The sequence below is a fragment of the Crocodylus siamensis genome, chromosome 1 (assembly GCF_052110815.1).
Source record: "Crocodylus siamensis isolate JL-2025a chromosome 1, ASM5211081v1, whole genome shotgun sequence".
In the NCBI taxonomy this organism is placed as follows: Eukaryota; Metazoa; Chordata; order Crocodylia; family Crocodylidae; genus Crocodylus; species Crocodylus siamensis.
In genome coordinates, this window is record NC_143395.1 from 47,649,191 (window position 1) to 47,668,579 (window position 19,389).

Consider the following 19,389-nt stretch of genomic DNA (forward strand, 5'->3'; position numbering starts at 1 on the left):
AAACTGATCCTTGAAATGGTAATATTAGATATCATTGTGCTACTGTCAAACTATATGTATTGGGTTACATCCTCAGATGTGCTATTCCAATTTCCATTATCTACAGACTTGACCCACTGCTTGGCTATATCTACATACAGTTTTGGTGAGGAGTGCCATTCTTTAGTGAGATAGTAACAAAGTAAAACACAAATTGTACATGGTTATACCAGTGTAATGATTCCTTAAACCCAGTAAAATTGATTCTCCTCCTAGTAAAGGAATAAACTATCCTGTAATGACCTCCTTGCACCAGTACACCTCCATCCACACTAGGTGGGATGAACCCTATAGTTAAAATGGTGTAATTTTAAAGCATAGAAAAGCACCAAAAATTCTGATTTCACAATTAAACCTTGGAATAGGTATAAATGTTTTCTGTTTCTGTTTTCCATTTATAAATGAAACTTAGTATAAATCAAAATTTGACCTTTTATTCCTTGTTATATAAAACAACCTGGATCTTGTATAATCTGACAAAAGGCCAATGCCTGCTGTACTTATATTAATGTTGAATATACTGAATGCCTGAATACTTTGACATCAGTGAGACAACTCCTATTAAGAAAGTGAACAGACTTTAGCAAAAAGTATGCAACCTTTTCACAAAGAAGTTTAGACAGCTTTTTACCTTGTGCTGTTTAAAGCTGTTAGATGAACACTTGGTTTTATGTATTTTGTGGGAGATGTCATCATCTTATTTTGTTAATGTGCACAGAATTTAACAGCCATAATACATTTTGTGTATTTTGTGTGTGATAAGCATGACCCTCCTGGTTCATTTGACAAAGTCAAATTTATCTGATGTCTCTAGCAGAAAGAAATGTGAATTTAAATCAACATCTTAAAATAAAATAAAACACAACTGTAGTCCTCCTAACAAAAGTAACTAAAATATTTTTTCCTTTAAATATGGTGAGCAGAAAGCTATGGAAAAGTGTGCAGTGATTCAAGTCTATCACCTTATTATCCATTCCAAAATGTAATGTATACTTCTTTGTAAAAGAACTAATAACAATCTTCCTACATACTGGGCACGTGGCCTGCACAGCATAGCTGTTACTATGCCATCATTAGTTCTTCCTCTGCATTGTCCTGGCTGCTCACAGTTATTTTTAGCAGCTATGTTGCTGTAGCGATGTGCTATAGTGAGGTGGCTTGTTGCTACGGTGAAGAGCATCAGCATCACAGTTTGTGCCCACCTATGCTACTTTGCCATAAGGATAAGCTATGTCATCATAGCTCCTTGCTACGGTGACATAGTATCATGTAGATACTTTCGTTGTCATTCAAAGTAATGGTGCATATTTTGAAAAGTAGTTTCTAAGCCAGGATGGCATCCTTTCACAATACACTGTATGTTGAATGATTAGTTTACTTCTAAAATATAGATATGCTTTTTATAAAGATGATACCCTACCTTTAAGGGAAGAAATTACCAAGAATTTCAGATTGATATTTATCACAAAAATATTACATTAGGGCTACATTATATCAGAAAAGACAGACTGGTTAGACAGAAAAGTATAATATGACACAGAAGCAAATTCTTAATTGAAATAATACTGTCATCATCAGCCTTTTATGCAAGCAAATATTGCTGGAAAGAATTATGTTAAAATTATTTTTACTGTGTTTTGATTTGCTCACAAAAAGAAATACATTAAGAAAAACATAAAAAAATATTACTGAGGAAAAGAATCTGCACTGAAAAACATCAAAAAAGAAAATAAAGAAAAAAGAAAAAAAAAGAAAAGAAAAAGAAAAGTAACCCCCCTAAACCAACAACTGAATTTTGGTGTGGCTTACCTAAACACTCCTCATCTCATCTGCTGCTTAGTTGTCCATTGCCTGAGAGTCCCTGAAATGTGAGACAGAACAAACTCAATATAATCAACATGTAACCTTCTGACTCTATTTCAACAATATTTCAGATTCAAGTGTCAGGACATATGCTTCAAAAACTATTAAAAAGTTAGCATGCAACTCCAGCTGCAAAAGATTTTTTTCACAAACTGAACAGTAATAGACCTATGCTTTATTCTCATCAAAAAAGTAAACCAATCACATTGACAAAAAGCCACCATAAACAAAAAAACTGTATTTAAAAGATTAACAGTTTTGGCATCCCTACCATCAAGTCTTCTGTTCTTTTTTTTTTCATCAAAATTTAGGTTATATATTTGTTGTTAGCAAGAGTTGCATTACTATTATTGTTAATTTTAGTTCTGTTTATTACCTTGAGGGTTATGTATTGTAAAATAATTTTGTTGTCACTAGTTAATGTTAATTAGTTTTTTAAATAGCCTATAAACCTATTTGTTATCTTTTGGTAGGTTTACTTTTTTAACTATCAGTAACTTAACTGAGAATATTTAACATTACTGTTGCATACTCAAAATTACAGAGTTACTATTAGTGTTACCTGTTTAACGTTTAGTCATCCTTTGAGTCCTGCGACATATTTCCTTAACAATCATCAGCCATCAAGTCTGATAGTCTCAAAAGAAATATCAGCCCTCTAAACTGCCTTCAAGGGCGGTGATATTTAGCACTGAAAATTACAAATAGAGTTTTTGAAGTTGAATAGCAACAACTGGGCAGTGACACTGATGATTTGTTTGTCAAGACAAATTGTTATATACTACGCAAATGCAGGCAACGCACTCCTCTGAGTGAAAACAAATATGTGAATCTATGCAATGCTTACATGTTGAATGGGATATTTAATGTGCGGGGAAACTCAAAGGTTGAAGAACTAGCATTTAGACAGTCTAACAGTGGTAAGTAGTAATCTTACCTCTTTAAACTCCATTACATTCTCACGAGAGACATGCTAATACAAACAAGTCAATCAGAGTTTGTGTTTAGCAAGATCAAGCTTAGAGGATAGTTTAAAATCCATTTATTGTTCTAAAGCAATTTTTTCCATTAACATGTTATACATTAGTGGTTACTAACCATGATTCATGTAACAGTTTAGTTTGTTAACTTTTAAATTATTTAACAACCATAAGTTATTAATACAACTTTTAAAGTCTTACACAAAATTCTTAAAACAGGCTTGGGTTCATTTTTGTAATTTTTATATATAAAACATTTTAGGCATCTCTTGAAAAAGAAATAAAGCAGGCATTTAAAGCTAGAAAACAAGTAATTCCAAATTTAGTTTGTTACAAAAGGTTTCAGCTTTATTGACAAATTATGGCAAACATATTTGACAAAATTATGGTTTCCTATTTAGAGAAGCTTACACATGGAACTTTATGTGATTTTTTTTAACAAATACAGGTTAAAACACTGAACAAATTCAGTTAGCTACATACATACAGTAGCTGCTTGTTTTCAACCCCATTGAAACAGCATTTAAAATTAAATTTACAAACTGAATATAGAACATCTTAATCTAACTAACATATATTAAAAAAGACAGGTTAAAACATCTTATCTACAGCTTAGTTATTGTCTGATTCAAAAAAAAAATCATATTACAGTCTTTTAGCAACCCTAAACAAAAACTCAGCCTTTAGCTAGTATGGAGAGGCTCAAGATCTGTAACAGCATCATGCTTCTTAAAGATACACACAACAATGAATAACAACCAAGAGAACATCATCTTTTGAATGGTTTATAGACAATGCTTGCCAAAAAATTTTTTGTTTTTTTTTTAAGTCCGTGTTATAAAATAATACTAATGCCAATGTCACGCCAGTGTTATAGGAAATACAAGTAGTACATAGGATAATAATGAGCAGTAATTCCTAGGATAGAAAAGAAATGGACTATTACTTGTCTCATTGCTGTTTATGTGGAGACCACAGGCTATTAATTGTCTTTGAGATGAGGTCACAGATGAGGAGGACCTTCAATATCTACCATAGGGGTGTTCCCTGTAACCCCCTCTGGCTGACCTTGGAGGTGGTGCCTTTAGGCTGGAACGGGTTGTGGCCCATTCTTCTTGTGCTAAAACAGAAGAAGAGAACAGTTTTTGTAAATCTATGATTGGAAAAACAAAATCATAAAAGTGCTGGCAACTCTTAGGCCAGGTACAGATATTACACTTTTATTGGTATAAGTGATCAGAAATTGGTAATCAATGTAATCAGCATGATCAGAAACAGGGAGGGACCAAGAAAGACGGTGGAAAGAAGTTCTGTAAAGTTGATACAAAAGTGAATACACCATGCCGACACCTGGGCCATGTACAGGAGCCCAAAACTGGACGCAGTGCTCCAGATGTGGCTTCACCAGTGCCAAATAGAGGGGAAGAATCACTCTTTTCAATCTTCTGGCAACACTCCTACTAATGAAGCCCAGTATGCTGTTAGTCTTCTTTGCAACAAAGGCATACTGTTGGCTCATATTCAGCTTATTGTTCACTGTAACCCCCAGCAACTTTTCTGAAGAACTTCTACTTATTCAGTTGGTCCCCAGTCTGTACCAGTGCATGGGGCTGTTTTGTCCTACGTGCAGAACTTGGCACTTGTCCTTATTGAAATTCATGATTTTTTTTTGGTCTAATCCTCCAATTTATTGAGGTCTCTCTGAATCCTAGCCCTAATCTCCAGTGTATCTACTACTCCCCCACAGCTTGTTGTCACCTGCAAACTTGCTGAGGGTGCACTCCATCCCATCTTCCAGGTTGATAAAGATACTAAACAAAACCAACCCCAGGGCCAATTTCAACCCCTGGGGCACTCCACTTGATACCAGCTGCCAATTAGACATCAAGCTATTGATTACTACCCTTTGAGCCTGACAATCCAGCCAGTTTTCTATCCACCTTAAAGTCTCTTCTTCCAACCCATATTTCCTTATTAAGGAATCTTATTAAAAAGGTTTAATGGTTTACCCATGAAACATGCAGTAACAATTAACATATCGCATTCCATCACTTTCAGCAGAGTATGAATATCCAGTTTACCAGTAATTCAATTATCTATGGAAAAAATCACTACTTTAGACTACCAGCCCAGAACTTATTTTATATTGAGCTTGTAACATCTAAGCTAAAGCACCAAAGTCAACAACACTTTATACATCTTGTATGTTAAAGAGATCAGTAGTTGAATCATAAGAGGATACTTGAAATAGATTTGATTTTCTACATCCATTTTGGACCAAAAGAAGGACAGAAAATGATGGAAGGAAAATCACTGAGAATAAGGCAAGTATATCAGGCAAAGGAGTTCTGCCGTCTAGATTTTATTATGTATAGAAGAATTTATGTCAACTTTTGAGCAAATTTTGTATTCATAGCAATGAAGTAAGTTTGGAAAGTTAAGTATAAAACTGGTTAGACTGGTACAAAGACTATGTTAATCCATATTTATGTATAATGGTTTATGAAGGCAACTTCTGTATAAGGGTTTATGAAAGAAGCATACAGGCAGTTGAGAGCCAATGAGAACAGAAAGAATGATAGAAAAACAGTATTATGGTTAAGAAACTGAGCCAGGACTCAAAGATATGAGCTCTGATACCAAATCTCATACTACAAAATCATTTGACTTCTCTACCTCACTCCTCATCAAGAAACTCAAGGAGTCATACAACAATTATGTCTGTCAGTATTAAGAGGTCAATATTTACCAGATGGTTGTTTCTGGTCCCCTATTTCTCTTTTGCAAAGGCGTAAGACAGTATCCTGGAAACCACAGTTTATTTACTTAATTTTTCACTGATGATCATTGAACTTATACTACAAGTATGTATTGAAGTCTGACCTTTCCAAAACATTATTGTATGAGGTAAGCTTTTTAATTTACTGTTGTGGGGTGAAAATAACACAGTTTGACTATGCATCAAGAACTGGAGATCTGGAAAAAATGCTGCAAAGGAATTTGAATGGAAAATACAGTGTCTTGAAAAAATGCTAAATGAAAAAAATAGGAAGAGACATCTGCATGAAAAAGTCAGGGTGCACTATGCAGTAAGCAAGAACTGTAAAAGGGAGACAATGGAGGACTGTACTACAGCTGTCATAAAATAATTAATTTCTTGCTATTTTAAATTATACCTTATTCCCAGGGCCTAAAATGAAAATATAATTCTTTTCTTATGAGAGACAATGTAGTGGTACATAGTGCACTATTTAATGTAATAGGTTTTAATGGGGATCATAATTTTTTGGAGATCTCATCCCCTTTGTTTTAAAAGTTAAAGATTTTTATTTGCATATATGAACATGATTTTCTTTTCATCCATCATGTCTTACAATAGAGTGCCTTGATTCTTCTACTGACCCACTCTGTTCATAGGTATAGGAGACCAGCAGCATGGTGACAGGTGAATTCCTTTGGCTTGGTATGGCAGACAAGGTTCACTTACTCAGGATTTAAATTTGGTGAGAATGATATCCTATGCACATGAATCTAGTTTATGGGTCTAAGCTGCACTAAGAGGAGGAACCTAGAACCAATAAAACATGGGGAGGAGACATGGGCTTAAGTTTTCCTTCCTAACTTGTTAACAAGATCAGGCCCCAGGAAGGAAGTGAGCCAAGAACCAACGTAAGGAACGCTAGTTATTGGGAGCATGATGGCAGCCTTGCTTCCTGATAGATAGTGGCCAGGTAGAGGTTAAAAGTGTGTAATCACTTTTACTGCTCTAAGGGATTGGAAACTGATCTGTACCTATAACAGAACAGAAATATAGCACACATAGACTGGTTTTAGAATGGCAGAACCTGGTTTAATATTTCCCTCACTCCCCCACAGCAAAGGGCGAATGTGTGCTCTGTTTGATACAGATCTAAACTATGCCGCTTATAGAAAACTGCATAACTTAGATTGATTTCTCCTCGGCCTTTTTGAATGTTTGTATCTAGCTAGTATGTACATTCTCTCTAGTAAATTTTCTAAGTTTCTAACAAGCCAAACTGGTTTCTCCTTAAGACTTACATGGCCCAAGATTCAGCTGCGATGGGAATCCAACCTTTACTTTTTTGCCTTGTGTTTCCACTACTGAAAAGATAGGACTCTCTTAGTGTCTCTCTAGTTGGCATTGATTAGGCCTCACCTAGAATATTGTGTGCAGTTTTGGGCTCCATATTTTAAAAAGGATGTGGAGAAGTTAGAGAGGGTCTAGACATGGGCAACAAACATGATAAAGGGCTTGGAAAGCAAATCATATGAGGAGAGGCTGAAGAAACTAGGCATGTTTAGCTTATAGAAAAGGCACTTAAGACAGGACTTGATAGCAGTCTTGAAATAACTGAAGGGCTGCCAAGAAGAGGGAAAGCACCTTTTCTCTCTTGCTGAAGAGTCGGGGACACAGACCAATGACCTGAAGTTGCAGCAAAGTAGGTTTACATTATACTGGATATCAGAAAAAAACACTTCACTGTTAGAACAGTGAGGCAGTGGAATAGACTGCCTTGGGAAGTTGTGGACTCTCAGACGCTGGATGAGTTCAAGAAGAGGTTGGACAGCTACTAGCTGGGGATAATCTAGGTATAGTTATGCCAATGTTCTACAATGGGTATTTCCTATGATTCTGGGCTTTGTTCCGTCCCCTCGCCTCTTTCTGCTACATGTCAGGGTGTTTTCAAGCCTTCCTCAGAAGCATCGGGCATTGTTTGTAGCCAAGGCTGGGTATTTTGATTGGAATGTGCCAGTATTCCTGCTGGGACTTAAAACAGGAGATTCAGGCTAGAGGGTCTTACCCTACCTCCCCCACTAAGGGTTAGACTGGTTGTCATATTTGGGGTCAGGAAATAACTTTCCTCCATGGTTAGATTGGTAAAGACAGTGCGTGTTTTTGCCTTCCTTTTTAGTGCAGGGCATAGCCCTTTATCTAGGATCTTTTGATCGTATATTAACAACCTTTTATAGAAGCAGAACATTGGCTGCTATGGTACCCTTGATTTACCTGTGGCAGCTTGGGATATGATGTCTTGTGTTGAGTCAGGGTTGGTGCTAGTCTTATGAAGAGTTTAAACTGTATAGGATGGTATAAGATGATTTGGGTAGGGATGATCCTGCCTCAGGCAGGGGGTTGGACTACGTGACCTCTTGAGTTCCCTTCCAGAGCTACTTCTCCATGATGCTATCATTCTGTGACTGAGTTGGGAAACAGCAAGTCATTGTCTATGTACAGGTCCCTCTGACGCCTGATCTGCCAATTTGTGTAAATGTGTGGTTTGGGCTTTAGGCAATCTCTAACTAGAAAAGAATATTGTAAAGTCATTTTCTTTCTGTTTTTAAATTACCAAATTATAATAAAATATTATATATAAAGAAAGATGTACAGACCAGTATAGGAGAAGATTAACATTTTAAATTATATTAGTTATAGATTTCCAAGAAATATAACTCTCTTGCCTTAAAGTTAGCCTACTCTTTAATAGAATGATACTCTTAAATATCAAGTAAAAAAACCTGAATCTCCATTTAGAAATGTGAAAGATTTTCTTTTTTTAGACCAGAATGATTAGAGCTATAAGGAAAGCTTCCAGCTCAAGTAAAGATTTTATAAATGTGACTTCTAGAATAGAAAAAAACCTCATAGTAATAGGCTCATATTTTAACTACTGTGGTGTCTGTCAGTGATGTTCAATCTTGCCTTTTCTTTTTTTTTTTTAATAGTTTATTGCATGTTCTATCCAGGGAGGAAATAAAGTGACAAACAACAGAACTAGAAGTTCAATCCTGTCTTATGTTAAAAAAACAAATAGTTCCCCTTCCACAATAATAGAGAAAAGTAGCTTTATTTTGGATGCTACCAGTCCAGTAACATTTGCACCTTATAGTGCTCTTTTTTATTTAGAAAATCTTTTTTTGTATGTGGCTGAGTACAAATAGGTTCTTGTGTCAAATATGGTCAGGGTTCTTCCTGCACGTAAGGTAGTACATAGATCTGTAGTAGTGTGTTCTAGGTGTTCCTCTTAAGGTCATATAAAATGCAGGACCTCCTCCTGTTTGTTGAATTCCTAATCATAATATACTTCCTAGTCATAATACAGGGTAGAAGTCACAGAAAGTGTTGTATATAAAATAAACCTTTTTAACTGAAACTTTGATGTATAAAACTCTTACCTAGAATACATATGATAACAAAGTAAGTGTATGCATGTGTTGTGCTAAACTGTGAGTGGACAGTGAGTGGGCAGTGAGAGTTAGGACTCAATGACTCATCCAGGCAAACTTGTTGCAGCGCCATATACCATACAGTCTGGAGTTCTCCATGCTGCAAGGGCATGCTGCCCGAGTGTGCGCTGCTCTGTTCTTTTTTTCTGTGGGTATTTTGGATATTTAGGGGTCAGAAAAAAAGTAGAAGAAAACCCCGAAGCAGTGCAAGTTTGCACAGCATGTGCTGCTAAAAAGTGGAGCCAGGCCACTCAGAGCTGTGCTGTGGCTGCTGGCCAGGCTATGCCTTGCAGGATCACCATAGCTGCAGTTCTGGGAGGCCCCCAGGACTCCAGGTAAGGTTGCTGGGGCCAAGACAGTGCTGGCCTCAGCCGCCCCTACACTGCCCAGGGAAACGTGCCATGCGCCAAAGCACACATGGCTCGGGTGTTCCTTGGGGACAAGAAACGGTGGCTCAAGGTGCACCACTGCTACTTGTCCCTGAGGAACCAGACATCCATGCTCGTCTGGATTATCCCCACATGGCCTCTAGTTGATCCATGAGTGGGTATTGAAGGCCCTTCTACTCCCTTTTAAAGATAACTGATGAGAAGGGTCTGAATCATTAGCCAGAGCTCTCAGTATTTGAAATTTACTGCTGATTCGAATTGTGGGAACCAGAATTTCAGTTTCATGGGATATTTCCTGCAAAATGAAAGCCTTTTAAGGGTAAAAAAAAAAAAAAGATCAATCAAAATGTTGCATTCTAATTTTGACTTCATATATATATATGTTTTGAAAAGTTAAAGTAAGACATTACACTCTTATAAAGAGCATTTGAAACCTTATTGAAAATCCTCATCTTGTTTTTGCTTTTCAAAATAGAAATGTTACTGAAGTCAACAGGTTCCTAGTGAAAGTATAGATTTGTATATATCCACAACCCTGGACTGAGGAGGAAGGGAATTGTGACTCAGAGAGCATACTGGCTGAGTACGAGATCCAAATAGGTTCTTTTGACAAATGAGGTTAATGCAGAACCTCGCTCAGGAATTAGATGTAGCATGGCCATACTGCCCTTCGTAGCTGGGTAAATTGCTTACATGGTTATATTGTTTCTGGTACCAAACTAGCTCTAAATGATCTAAATATAAATTTAAATGGTATCTGTGTGGTTTAGTGATGGCAATACTGACATAGCTCTCTGAATCACAGTGGCTCACAGCTCTACTCCTGGGTTTGTGCTCTGCTCCTTTCTCCAGGCTCTGCCTAGCACTTAGAATTTAAAAGTATTTCTGAAATCAGAATAGCTGATTGCCTCATTAAAGTAGGCAAGTTTTGGCCCATATACTGTTAAGCATGAGAGACCAGAACTACAGACTCATTCTGCCTTAGAATAATATCAGGTACCGTACACCCTAGGTTACCTAACCCAAGCAAGTTCAGGAATCCAGAGGTTTTGTAAGTAGCTGCTTCCAAAGAGGTTCAGATAACTGAGGCTCTACCATATAGCAAATTAGGATAGTGTGATAAACACCATGGAAGATTGTTTTTTACAAGAAAAAATATGGACTATAACTATAAAAATGAATGATTATAGTTTCTTATGGTTAGTGCTTGGTTATTTTCATATTAAAAAGTCATTGCATTAACTGCTAACTCATAAAAGCTATAACATGTTCGTCTAACTTTATATAAACAGGCAACTCCAGAGAGGTAAATTGCATCACTTCTGTTGTGCTCCACTATCACAAGGGATTAATTTTTCCCTCAGAACATATTATTTAGATGCGGCAAACTCTATTTTCAAGTTCACTTTTTTCAAGTGGAGCTTCTATTTCTATACCATAAAATACTTCTTCCTGTTTAAATCCAACTTTTTTCCAAACAGAACAGCTAAAGGAAATGTATGGGATATAAACACTAACAGGAATTAACTGTTATATCTCTTCTGGGATCTAAGTTTTCTTAATTTATTTCTTAAAAAGAAAAAAGTAATTCCTGAAATTCAGAAGGAATACTTACTAGTGATCTGCCTTTGCAGTTTGCTGTGCATAGCTTATTGTACACATCATTAACATTTTTAAAGTCCTCAAAAATAGGTGCATTATATTTCATAAAATATTCAGCTTAGTATGCATGTAACAGCTATTATTGCATTTTCATTTTGTTTGAAACTACAAACATTTCTGGAAGATGGTTTCAGTCTCTCATAACGTCAGAATCCCCACAATTTTCACAGTTGATTAATCGGAACATCTAATCATGGCACAGATACTGTGACTGAGAAGGTAAATTATATTTCAGAGGCTCCAGAAGAAGCAGCGGTATATGAAACAATTTAGTTTGACCTAACTAAGGCATTTTAATTAATGACCATGTTTTTTTAATACTATTGACTTCTGTGGTTAACAAATGAATAATTAGATAGGCTAAATAGAATTTGTATTGAAAGTACAGTCTCACCCCTGTCTGGGATGCAGGGATCACTGGGATGCTTAGTTGCAGGTAGGCAGACAGTAGTCCTTTGGGACGCCATGCTTGGGGGGAGGGGGTAAGGGGGAAGAAGCAGAACCAGTGGGTATAAAGCTGGAGGATAGGCTGTGGGGGCAACATGGTGTGGGGGGCAGTCAGGGGTATCAGTGTATGCGGGTGAGTAGGGAACTCCTGTGGTGGAAGCTGCATGGTGTACGTTATTGCTGCAGTCAAGCAGCCAACTCAATATATATTTTTTTAACTGATAATATGCAAGGTTTTTACTAGCAATCTCACATTTTTACCATGGTTTGTGTTAAGCCCTAACTTTGAACTCAGCCCTTGTCTAGAGGTTGGTATAAAACATATGTCAGTAAAACCATGCCAGTAATAAAGTTTGGTCATCAGTAAAAAATGTACAGATTGTCAGTAAAAATAATTGTTTTGCATTGGCAGCCCTGCTTCATTTACAACAGATATCTAGAGCTTATAGGCAAGCATTCACATAGGATATAATTCACAATGCCTCATGCAAATGATTAACTGATTTTTGTACTCACATCTTTGTGTCTTTTTGTACCCGCATCTAATTTTGACAGTGGAGAAATGCCCTGATTGAAGGCCTAAGACCCAGATCACATCCTCTCAGTTTCTTGTTTAAAAAAAAAAATCTCTTTAAGAAGTTATAACTAACTTCTACTATCCTATACTTCATTGTGAGAGGGGGAAATCCACCCTTAACATACCATGGTGGAGTATGTTGACTCCTATAAGAGAGGGATGCTCAACCTCTGGCCTGTGGGCCAAATACAGTCCATGGAGTCATTGCATCTGGCCTGAGGGGCTCCCCACAGGTCTCGAATTTGGTAGTTAGGAAGTAGCAGCCAGTCACATGGCTATCCTCCCCACTACCAAATCCCCAAATCCCAATCTCTGCATGCCCTGCTGGAGCTAAGTTATGTTCCCTTCCTCCATGGGGCTGGCCCATGCCCCCCCACTTCTGGATTGGGGGAAGGCCACTCTTCCTTCCCTCCCCATAGTGGTGGGTTAGGACCTGTCCATGCTCCCTTTCCCCACAGAGATGGGTCACGTCTCCTTCCCTCCCATCTGGGCTGGGCCATGACCCCTTCTCTGCAGGGTCAGGTCCACCATGCCTACCCAGGCACTGGACTGGGAGCACTGGCTGGATCCAGCCTGCAGATGGATTGGGTATTGACAATCTAGCCTCCTGGGTAAAAAGGTTGGTCACCACTGCTATACATCATTACAGGATTTACAGAACAATCCTTTTTATTGTTCACTGTACCACATAGAGATACATGGTAGCTACACTCTAGTTTCACTTGCTTGGTAATGTCACTGCCACTACCAAGCTATATGTAGCATGCTCCAACAGAGGAAGTCCTTGGGGAACAGCAGCTAGTAACTACTCTTGTATGGCACTTGAGGATTCTCTCTTGTTCTTTTGAGTTAGGCTGTAGAGTCTACAATCCATATGTTACAGAAAATAGACATTTCCATATGAACCACACAGGGGATTCTGGAACAAGAAGGCTGACCTTCAACTTGGAAAAAATAGATCTTTACTATTTGGACTAAAAAGGCTGCTTGATAGTATTTTTCTTATGAACCAATTCAGACACAAGGGTCAACATTAGCAAGATTTGTCAATCCACAACATTAATGCAGTATAAGGAACATTCTTAGTTATTATGCAAAAGCCAGCAACACTAGTAGACATTCATACAAAGGCACGATCATCTCTATATATAATAATTTTGGAAATGAAAATCTGGAGGTGGATAAGAACCAGTAAATCATCTAATTTATTGCTTTCCAGAGCTGCCAGATCCACAAATACATATAGGTGCTGGATGTTCTGAGTGTGGTTAACAGTACTGTGTATGCTACCAAAGTTTCCTAGGCAGTGCCAGTGCATGAGTTAGACATCTATTAATGGAATTCAGTACGGGCAACATGCTGAATGAGAGACACCTAAATTACTCAATAGGAAATGCTGAAGAGAGGATTCCATCTAAAATGCCACCTCTTCCAGACTTATACTCCTATCTGCAGTAGTTAGTTAAGTGCCTTTGTGAGATTCAGATTCACAGCCACAAACTCTTTTTCTGCATTTAGGCCACTCAATCACCCTTTTGGGTATGAAAAATTGTCTCACCTTTTATTTTAATGGCATAAGTGGATTTCAATATGGAATCTTTCCTTCTACACAATATTCTATGTCAAAGAGAGTTAACCAGAGAGCTCAGATTAGAATGGAGTAGTTCCTTATTCTTGCCTTTCTAATCAATCTTCTATATTATAATTATTTTTGAAATATTGCCCAACTGTATGAAATATTATGTTGTACTAGCTCACATAAATAAGCATTACATACAGCATGGCATCTGAATTAATGCTAAGAGATTTCTTTATCTTAGGTTACCTTGACTGTCTCATTAAAAGGCTAACCAGTCAACAGGAAGGAAATGGAATACAACCTCAGTCTTAAGACCTTGTGTCAACAAAACAGATTGTGATTAGCAATCTAAGGATGTGAAACACACACATAATTATGGGAGAGCAATGGTACAAGGGTACTAGCTTAGTCCTAAATGAATCAAACCAATGATCTAAGTTAAGGACTTGCTCTAGAAAATTGGCAATCAGCCAAAGGTAGAAACACCAATTAGTCAACAAGAGAGTGTGCAATTCCCTTTCTCACAGGTCAGTGGCAAAATAACAGATGTGGTATGTTTGGAATAAAAGGCACAGCTGCTTGTGCAGATCATATGCAAACTTAAGCACGTGCAAGTTAGATATATTAGGCTTCTATATACACTAAGGGCTTTGTTACATGCAAATTTTAGGTGGCTCTTAGACCTCTGAATGCCTGGACTGCACGCATATCAACACCTCCCAGTGACTTAAAGCACTCATTATGCGGCTCAAAGTTACACCACTCCAGGGCAAGATTATCTCTTGATCTGTATAACCCAGCCACTCCTCACAGATATGTCCTTCAAGCTGAAGGTGTGATCCAGGAAGAGCGTACACCAACTGCAGAGACTTTCTCAGCCTGACAAAGGGTTTTTAAACCCAAAAGCTTGCTAAATTTTTTTTTCCAACTATTTAAGTTGGTATAATAAAAGATATCAGATTCACCCAAAGAACCTTGTCTGACAAAAAGCTAGCACTAAGTCAAAAAACATTTGTGTAGCTCACAATATAATGTGTACAAAGGCCTAAACTCCTTATGGCATTTCACATAGCTGAGACAATATTATGATACCAGTTGCCTTCCCTTCTCTTCTGTTCATAAACACTTTGCCATTAAAGCTGTACATTGCAGTGATCTTTAAATACACTACCTTTCCCAAATTGCATGGTAGTCCCTCTTGTCTCTGCAGTATAACCGTTTCCTTGTGTTAATGTATTCTTATTTATTTAATTTCAAATAAGGGGAAGTTATTAATAACTGAATTTGGTTAGGTTGGTTAACTGACTTGAGCCATACAGAACTGCTCTGATTGATGTACTGTAAGGAATAATATATTACGGAACAATTCTCTTTTATGCTCCCTTCTGACAGAAAATGATTTTAAAACAAGTGAATGTTTTTGAAATTTAAGGAAAATAAGGTAGCCAGTAAAGCTGCTTTTAAAAGTCCCACAGCAAACCTCATATTTAAATGAGGGACTTCTTCATCCTCAATGAAAAACAAAATGCCTGCATGATGCTGGAAAACTCTGTAAATTGCCCTGTATACCAGGAATTTGAAATATCTGTGATGCTGGTAAATTATTCAACTTTGAACACTTTCATGCATTTGGTGCAGAAAGGGATGAAGATTTCTTTTTGATAAGATCTGTACCAAACGAGGTGCTTTACAAACTTAATACCATATCCTGTGTGGTACTACCTGCTAGTAAATAACGGATTAAAACATTCATAGAGCTAGTTGACATATAAGGCAACATTTCTCCAGCCCTAGAGAACAGTGTGCAGGAGGAGTATACACAATGTTTCTTTTCTTGTTTCAGCCAACTAGCTCCCTGCTTACTTTACTAGCTTCAATGGCTATAATACAGTCAAGGTCTTACATTCTCCATGACTCCTTTAGACTGGCCCAGGCATGTTGAGACAGGAAGTCCTTAAAATCTCTGGACCAGAGAGAATATGATTGTCCTGGCATGGGCATGTAGATGGGACAATACTTTTTTCATTCTTCCAATCCTGTGCATTGTCTCAAAGACCAGTCTTTGTCTATCATGTATACTAAGTGAAGACCAACATTTGGGCTATTTTATCAGTAAAGGGAAAAGTTTGGTATTAGAGGGGCATAGCTGATTGTGCAATTAAAAATGAAACTTTCTTGCAATTTCCTTACTGTAAGAAATATACATTTGTTGACAACATGATTTTATCCAGGTAAGTTTATTTCACATCTGTTAAAGAAATATGGAAAATTCGTTTTAAAAGTAATTACCTCTACAGTAGAATACCGACTCTGACTTATTTTCCCTGTAGCATTTGCCCATTACCTAGCTGCCTTTCTCACCTGTTTCCATTCTTCAGTCTTTCTTTTTGGAGCTCATTTAATGCCACTACCCATGAGAAGGAATGTGCCATGTCTCCAAAACAAAATACAAAATCTGGATCTGAGATTACATATGCTGTTCCAATCTAGGGGCCTGATTCTAAGGTTTTGATTCTAGCTTTCTGATGTATGCTCTGACATACAGTACAAATAAGAATGGTTTCAGATTGTCAATCCTTGGCACCGAGTAATTTGAACAGTGCCATATGGTGCCGAGCAGAGAGATTAGCACAACAGCTAAACTTGATGATGGAAACTCACAGGTAGGAGGAGTTTCATAGTTTCTAGGGTCGGAAGGGTCGGGAGTAGATCATCTAGTCCGACCCCCTGCCAGGGCAGGAAACAATACTGGGGTCATACAACCCCAGCAAGATGTTCATCCAACCTCCTCTTAAAAACCCCCAGGGTAGGAGCCAGGACCACTTCTCTTGGAAGTTGGTTCCAGATCCTAGCCGCCCTGACTGTGAAGTAGCGCTTCCTGATATCTAGCCTAAATCTACTCTCTGCCAGCTTGTGACCCTTATTCCTGGTCACTCCTGGTAGTGCTCGGGGGAACAGGGACTCCCCCAATGCCTGTTGGTCCCCTCTGACTAGTTTGTAACAGGCCACTAGATCCCCCGTCAGCCTTCTCTTGTGGAGGCTGAACAGGTTCAGGTCCCTTAGCCTCTTCTCGTAGGGCCTGCCTTGCTGCCCCCTGATCATGTGAGTGGCCCTCCTCTGGACCCTCTTCATCCTATTCACATCCGCCCACCCTTGTAGCCTGTCTAGGTCTGACTGAAGCCCCACTGCCCACGTCCTTCCAGGTTGAGAAGGACCCATCCACTACCACCCTCTGGGTGCGGCTCTCCAGCCAGTTAACGACCCAATTGACTGTGTGGGCGTCGACACCACAGTCCCCCAGTTTCTTAATGAGAACGGGGTGAGAGACAGTGTCAAAAGCCTTCCGGAAGTCCAGGAAGACTATGTCCACTGCTACCCCTGCATCTAATGATCTGGTAACCTGATCGTAGAAGGCCACCAGGTTGGTCTGACAGGACCTGCCACTGATGAGCCCATGTTGGTTGCCCCTAAGCATGCAGTCCCCTGCTGGCCCCTCATGGATGTGTGCCAGCATAATTTTCTCAAACAGCTTGCCTAGGATCGAGGTAAGGCTGACTGGCCTATAGTTTCCTGGATCTTCCTTCCTCCCCTTTTTGAAGATTGGAACCACTTTGGCCCTCTTCCAGTCCTCTGGGACCACACCAGAGCACCACGAGTGCTCACAGAGCCGTGCCAGGGGTCCTGCAATGACCTCGGCCAAGTTTGTGTAAGAGGGAAAAAAAAGAGGGAGTTGTATGATGCAGAAAACTTTGAAGTGTGGTGTGAAGACCATAAGAAAGAAACTCCAACACTGAGAGACAATGTACGTCTCACTTTTTGGGTACAGGTTACTGATGATAGCAGATTGCAGCCCATTTGGAAAAGTAAAAGGAAAGGAAAAGAGCCTCTAGTCAAAGGATCAAAGGAGAGTCATATTCTGGGCTACTCTTGTTACTCAAAAGCTACTTTGTGCTGCACATACATGGGTAGCCCCTCCAAATTTAGAATTTCATTGTAAGATAGTAATTTCCTATTTTTTCTGTTGTGATTTAATGTGGCGGATTTGGTTATGACTGGACAGTTAAAGTGCATAGGGATTTACATCAAAGGTAGAATTATCACACTCTATTTTGCAGTGAATTATCCAGAATTAACACTCATATAAAAATGACAGCAAGTGAGTTTAGAGTACGTATTTAATGAGTTGAGGAAGAATACGTTTATTCAGAATATTATCTAATTTTGCTTGATTAATTTCAGTTTTGTGTCCATATAACAAAATTAAAACCCCTTCCTCCAAACAAACATTTCAAAATCTATTACCTTGATTCTTTTGTAAATGTGAAGCATTTAAAATAAATTTATTCTTCTTATATATCATAGCTGAAGTGAGAAACTCTAAACAAAGCAAAACTCGCAGATGAAAGAGAAACTAATTATGTCCATGAACATGATTTGGTTCATTGGAGGCACACATGCCCACTGTAATATTGAGGGGGGACCTGCCAGATGGCTAAGCATTGGTTTTCTAGTGATTTGCTAGAATTGTCCCCCACGTCAGTTGAAACATGTTTCATTAACAGTTGAAACATGGTGAGAGGCACTAGGAAGTGGAAAACCTTGCAGCAACATTTTCTTATAAGTCAGTTTCTAATTGGGAGGTACCTACCCCTTCTGGGGACTTCCCAACAAGCTCAACAGTTTGAATAAGAAGGATTTTTGCAGCTACAGGTTACAGTGTCCAAAGGAGTCTGGAATATTAAAAAAAAATTTAAAAAAAGACCATGGAGGAACAGCAACAGAGTGCTAGGATGTGAGGTAGAGAAGAGCTTTTAGTTTAGGAACCAAAATGGTTGTTAGGAGAGCAATAACAAAGAGCATGGGGTATATGCCCAGTGGCTGAAGAGATGAACAATGTGGCAGAATTTTATAGGAGAAGTTCCTTCCTCGAAACCCTTTCCTTTCTGACAAGTCCTGCACCAATGCCCAGCTTCCCTCCTCAATCTCACTGCTTTAATCAGTTTTTTTCTTTCTTGGCCCCCTGAAGGCCTTTATCCCATTCCACTTTTCACCTCTAATATCATCTATGCTATCAAATATCAGCTCTTAAAATTGAATGAGGGATGAAAGATTGCAAGCATAAAAATGAAGACACTGATGGGTTTGAAGTGCAGAGATGTAGAAAAGAGATTGCAGTATGCAAAGGCCAAGGGGAAGCAGGCAGGCGTCATGGTTTGGCACTTATACGGAAAAGGTCAAGGGAAAGGATTTTGAGGAGCATGTAGAAATTTAGGAGGCAAAAATGTAAGTTACAGGAAGTAAACAAAAGGACAGAAATGAAACACATTGTAGGAATAAGGGAGTAAATGTATATCATTTTATTGACTATTAAAGAACAAGAAATTGCACACAAAGAACTGTGTTAATTAACAATTATGGTTGCTGTAGGAATTTTCTATAAATGCAATTACTAAAAGTAAAGTATATTTTCAATTAGGATAATTTTAATAGCCGTATCACCCCTAACACACATCATCCTCCCCACATTGCAATATCCAAACAGACATCTAAACCCTATCAGGAGAAACCTTATACTTCAGTAAAAATCAAGAATGTATGTGTAATTGT

General features: G+C 38.3%; 1 protein-coding gene across 3 annotated transcripts in view; it reads right to left on the minus strand.

The window, feature by feature from the left end:
• KHDRBS2 (KH RNA binding domain containing, signal transduction associated 2) overlaps positions 1-19,389 on the minus strand; it is a 736,982-nt gene that overhangs the window by 50,384 nt on the left and 667,209 nt on the right. For 2 of the 3 annotated variants that reach the window (XM_090034488.1, XM_090034497.1), the window contains 2 exons: positions 3,829-4,002; positions 1,849-1,900 (listed from right to left, as the gene is read on the minus strand). In XM_090034488.1, the coding sequence (XP_089890614.1) occupies positions 3,905-4,002 (98 nt within the window). In that variant the 3' untranslated portion in view covers positions 1,849-1,900; positions 3,829-3,904. Of the gene's footprint in view, positions 1-1,848; positions 1,901-3,087; positions 4,003-19,389 lie in introns of those variants that run through there. The other variant, XM_090034495.1, reaches the window with a different exon arrangement.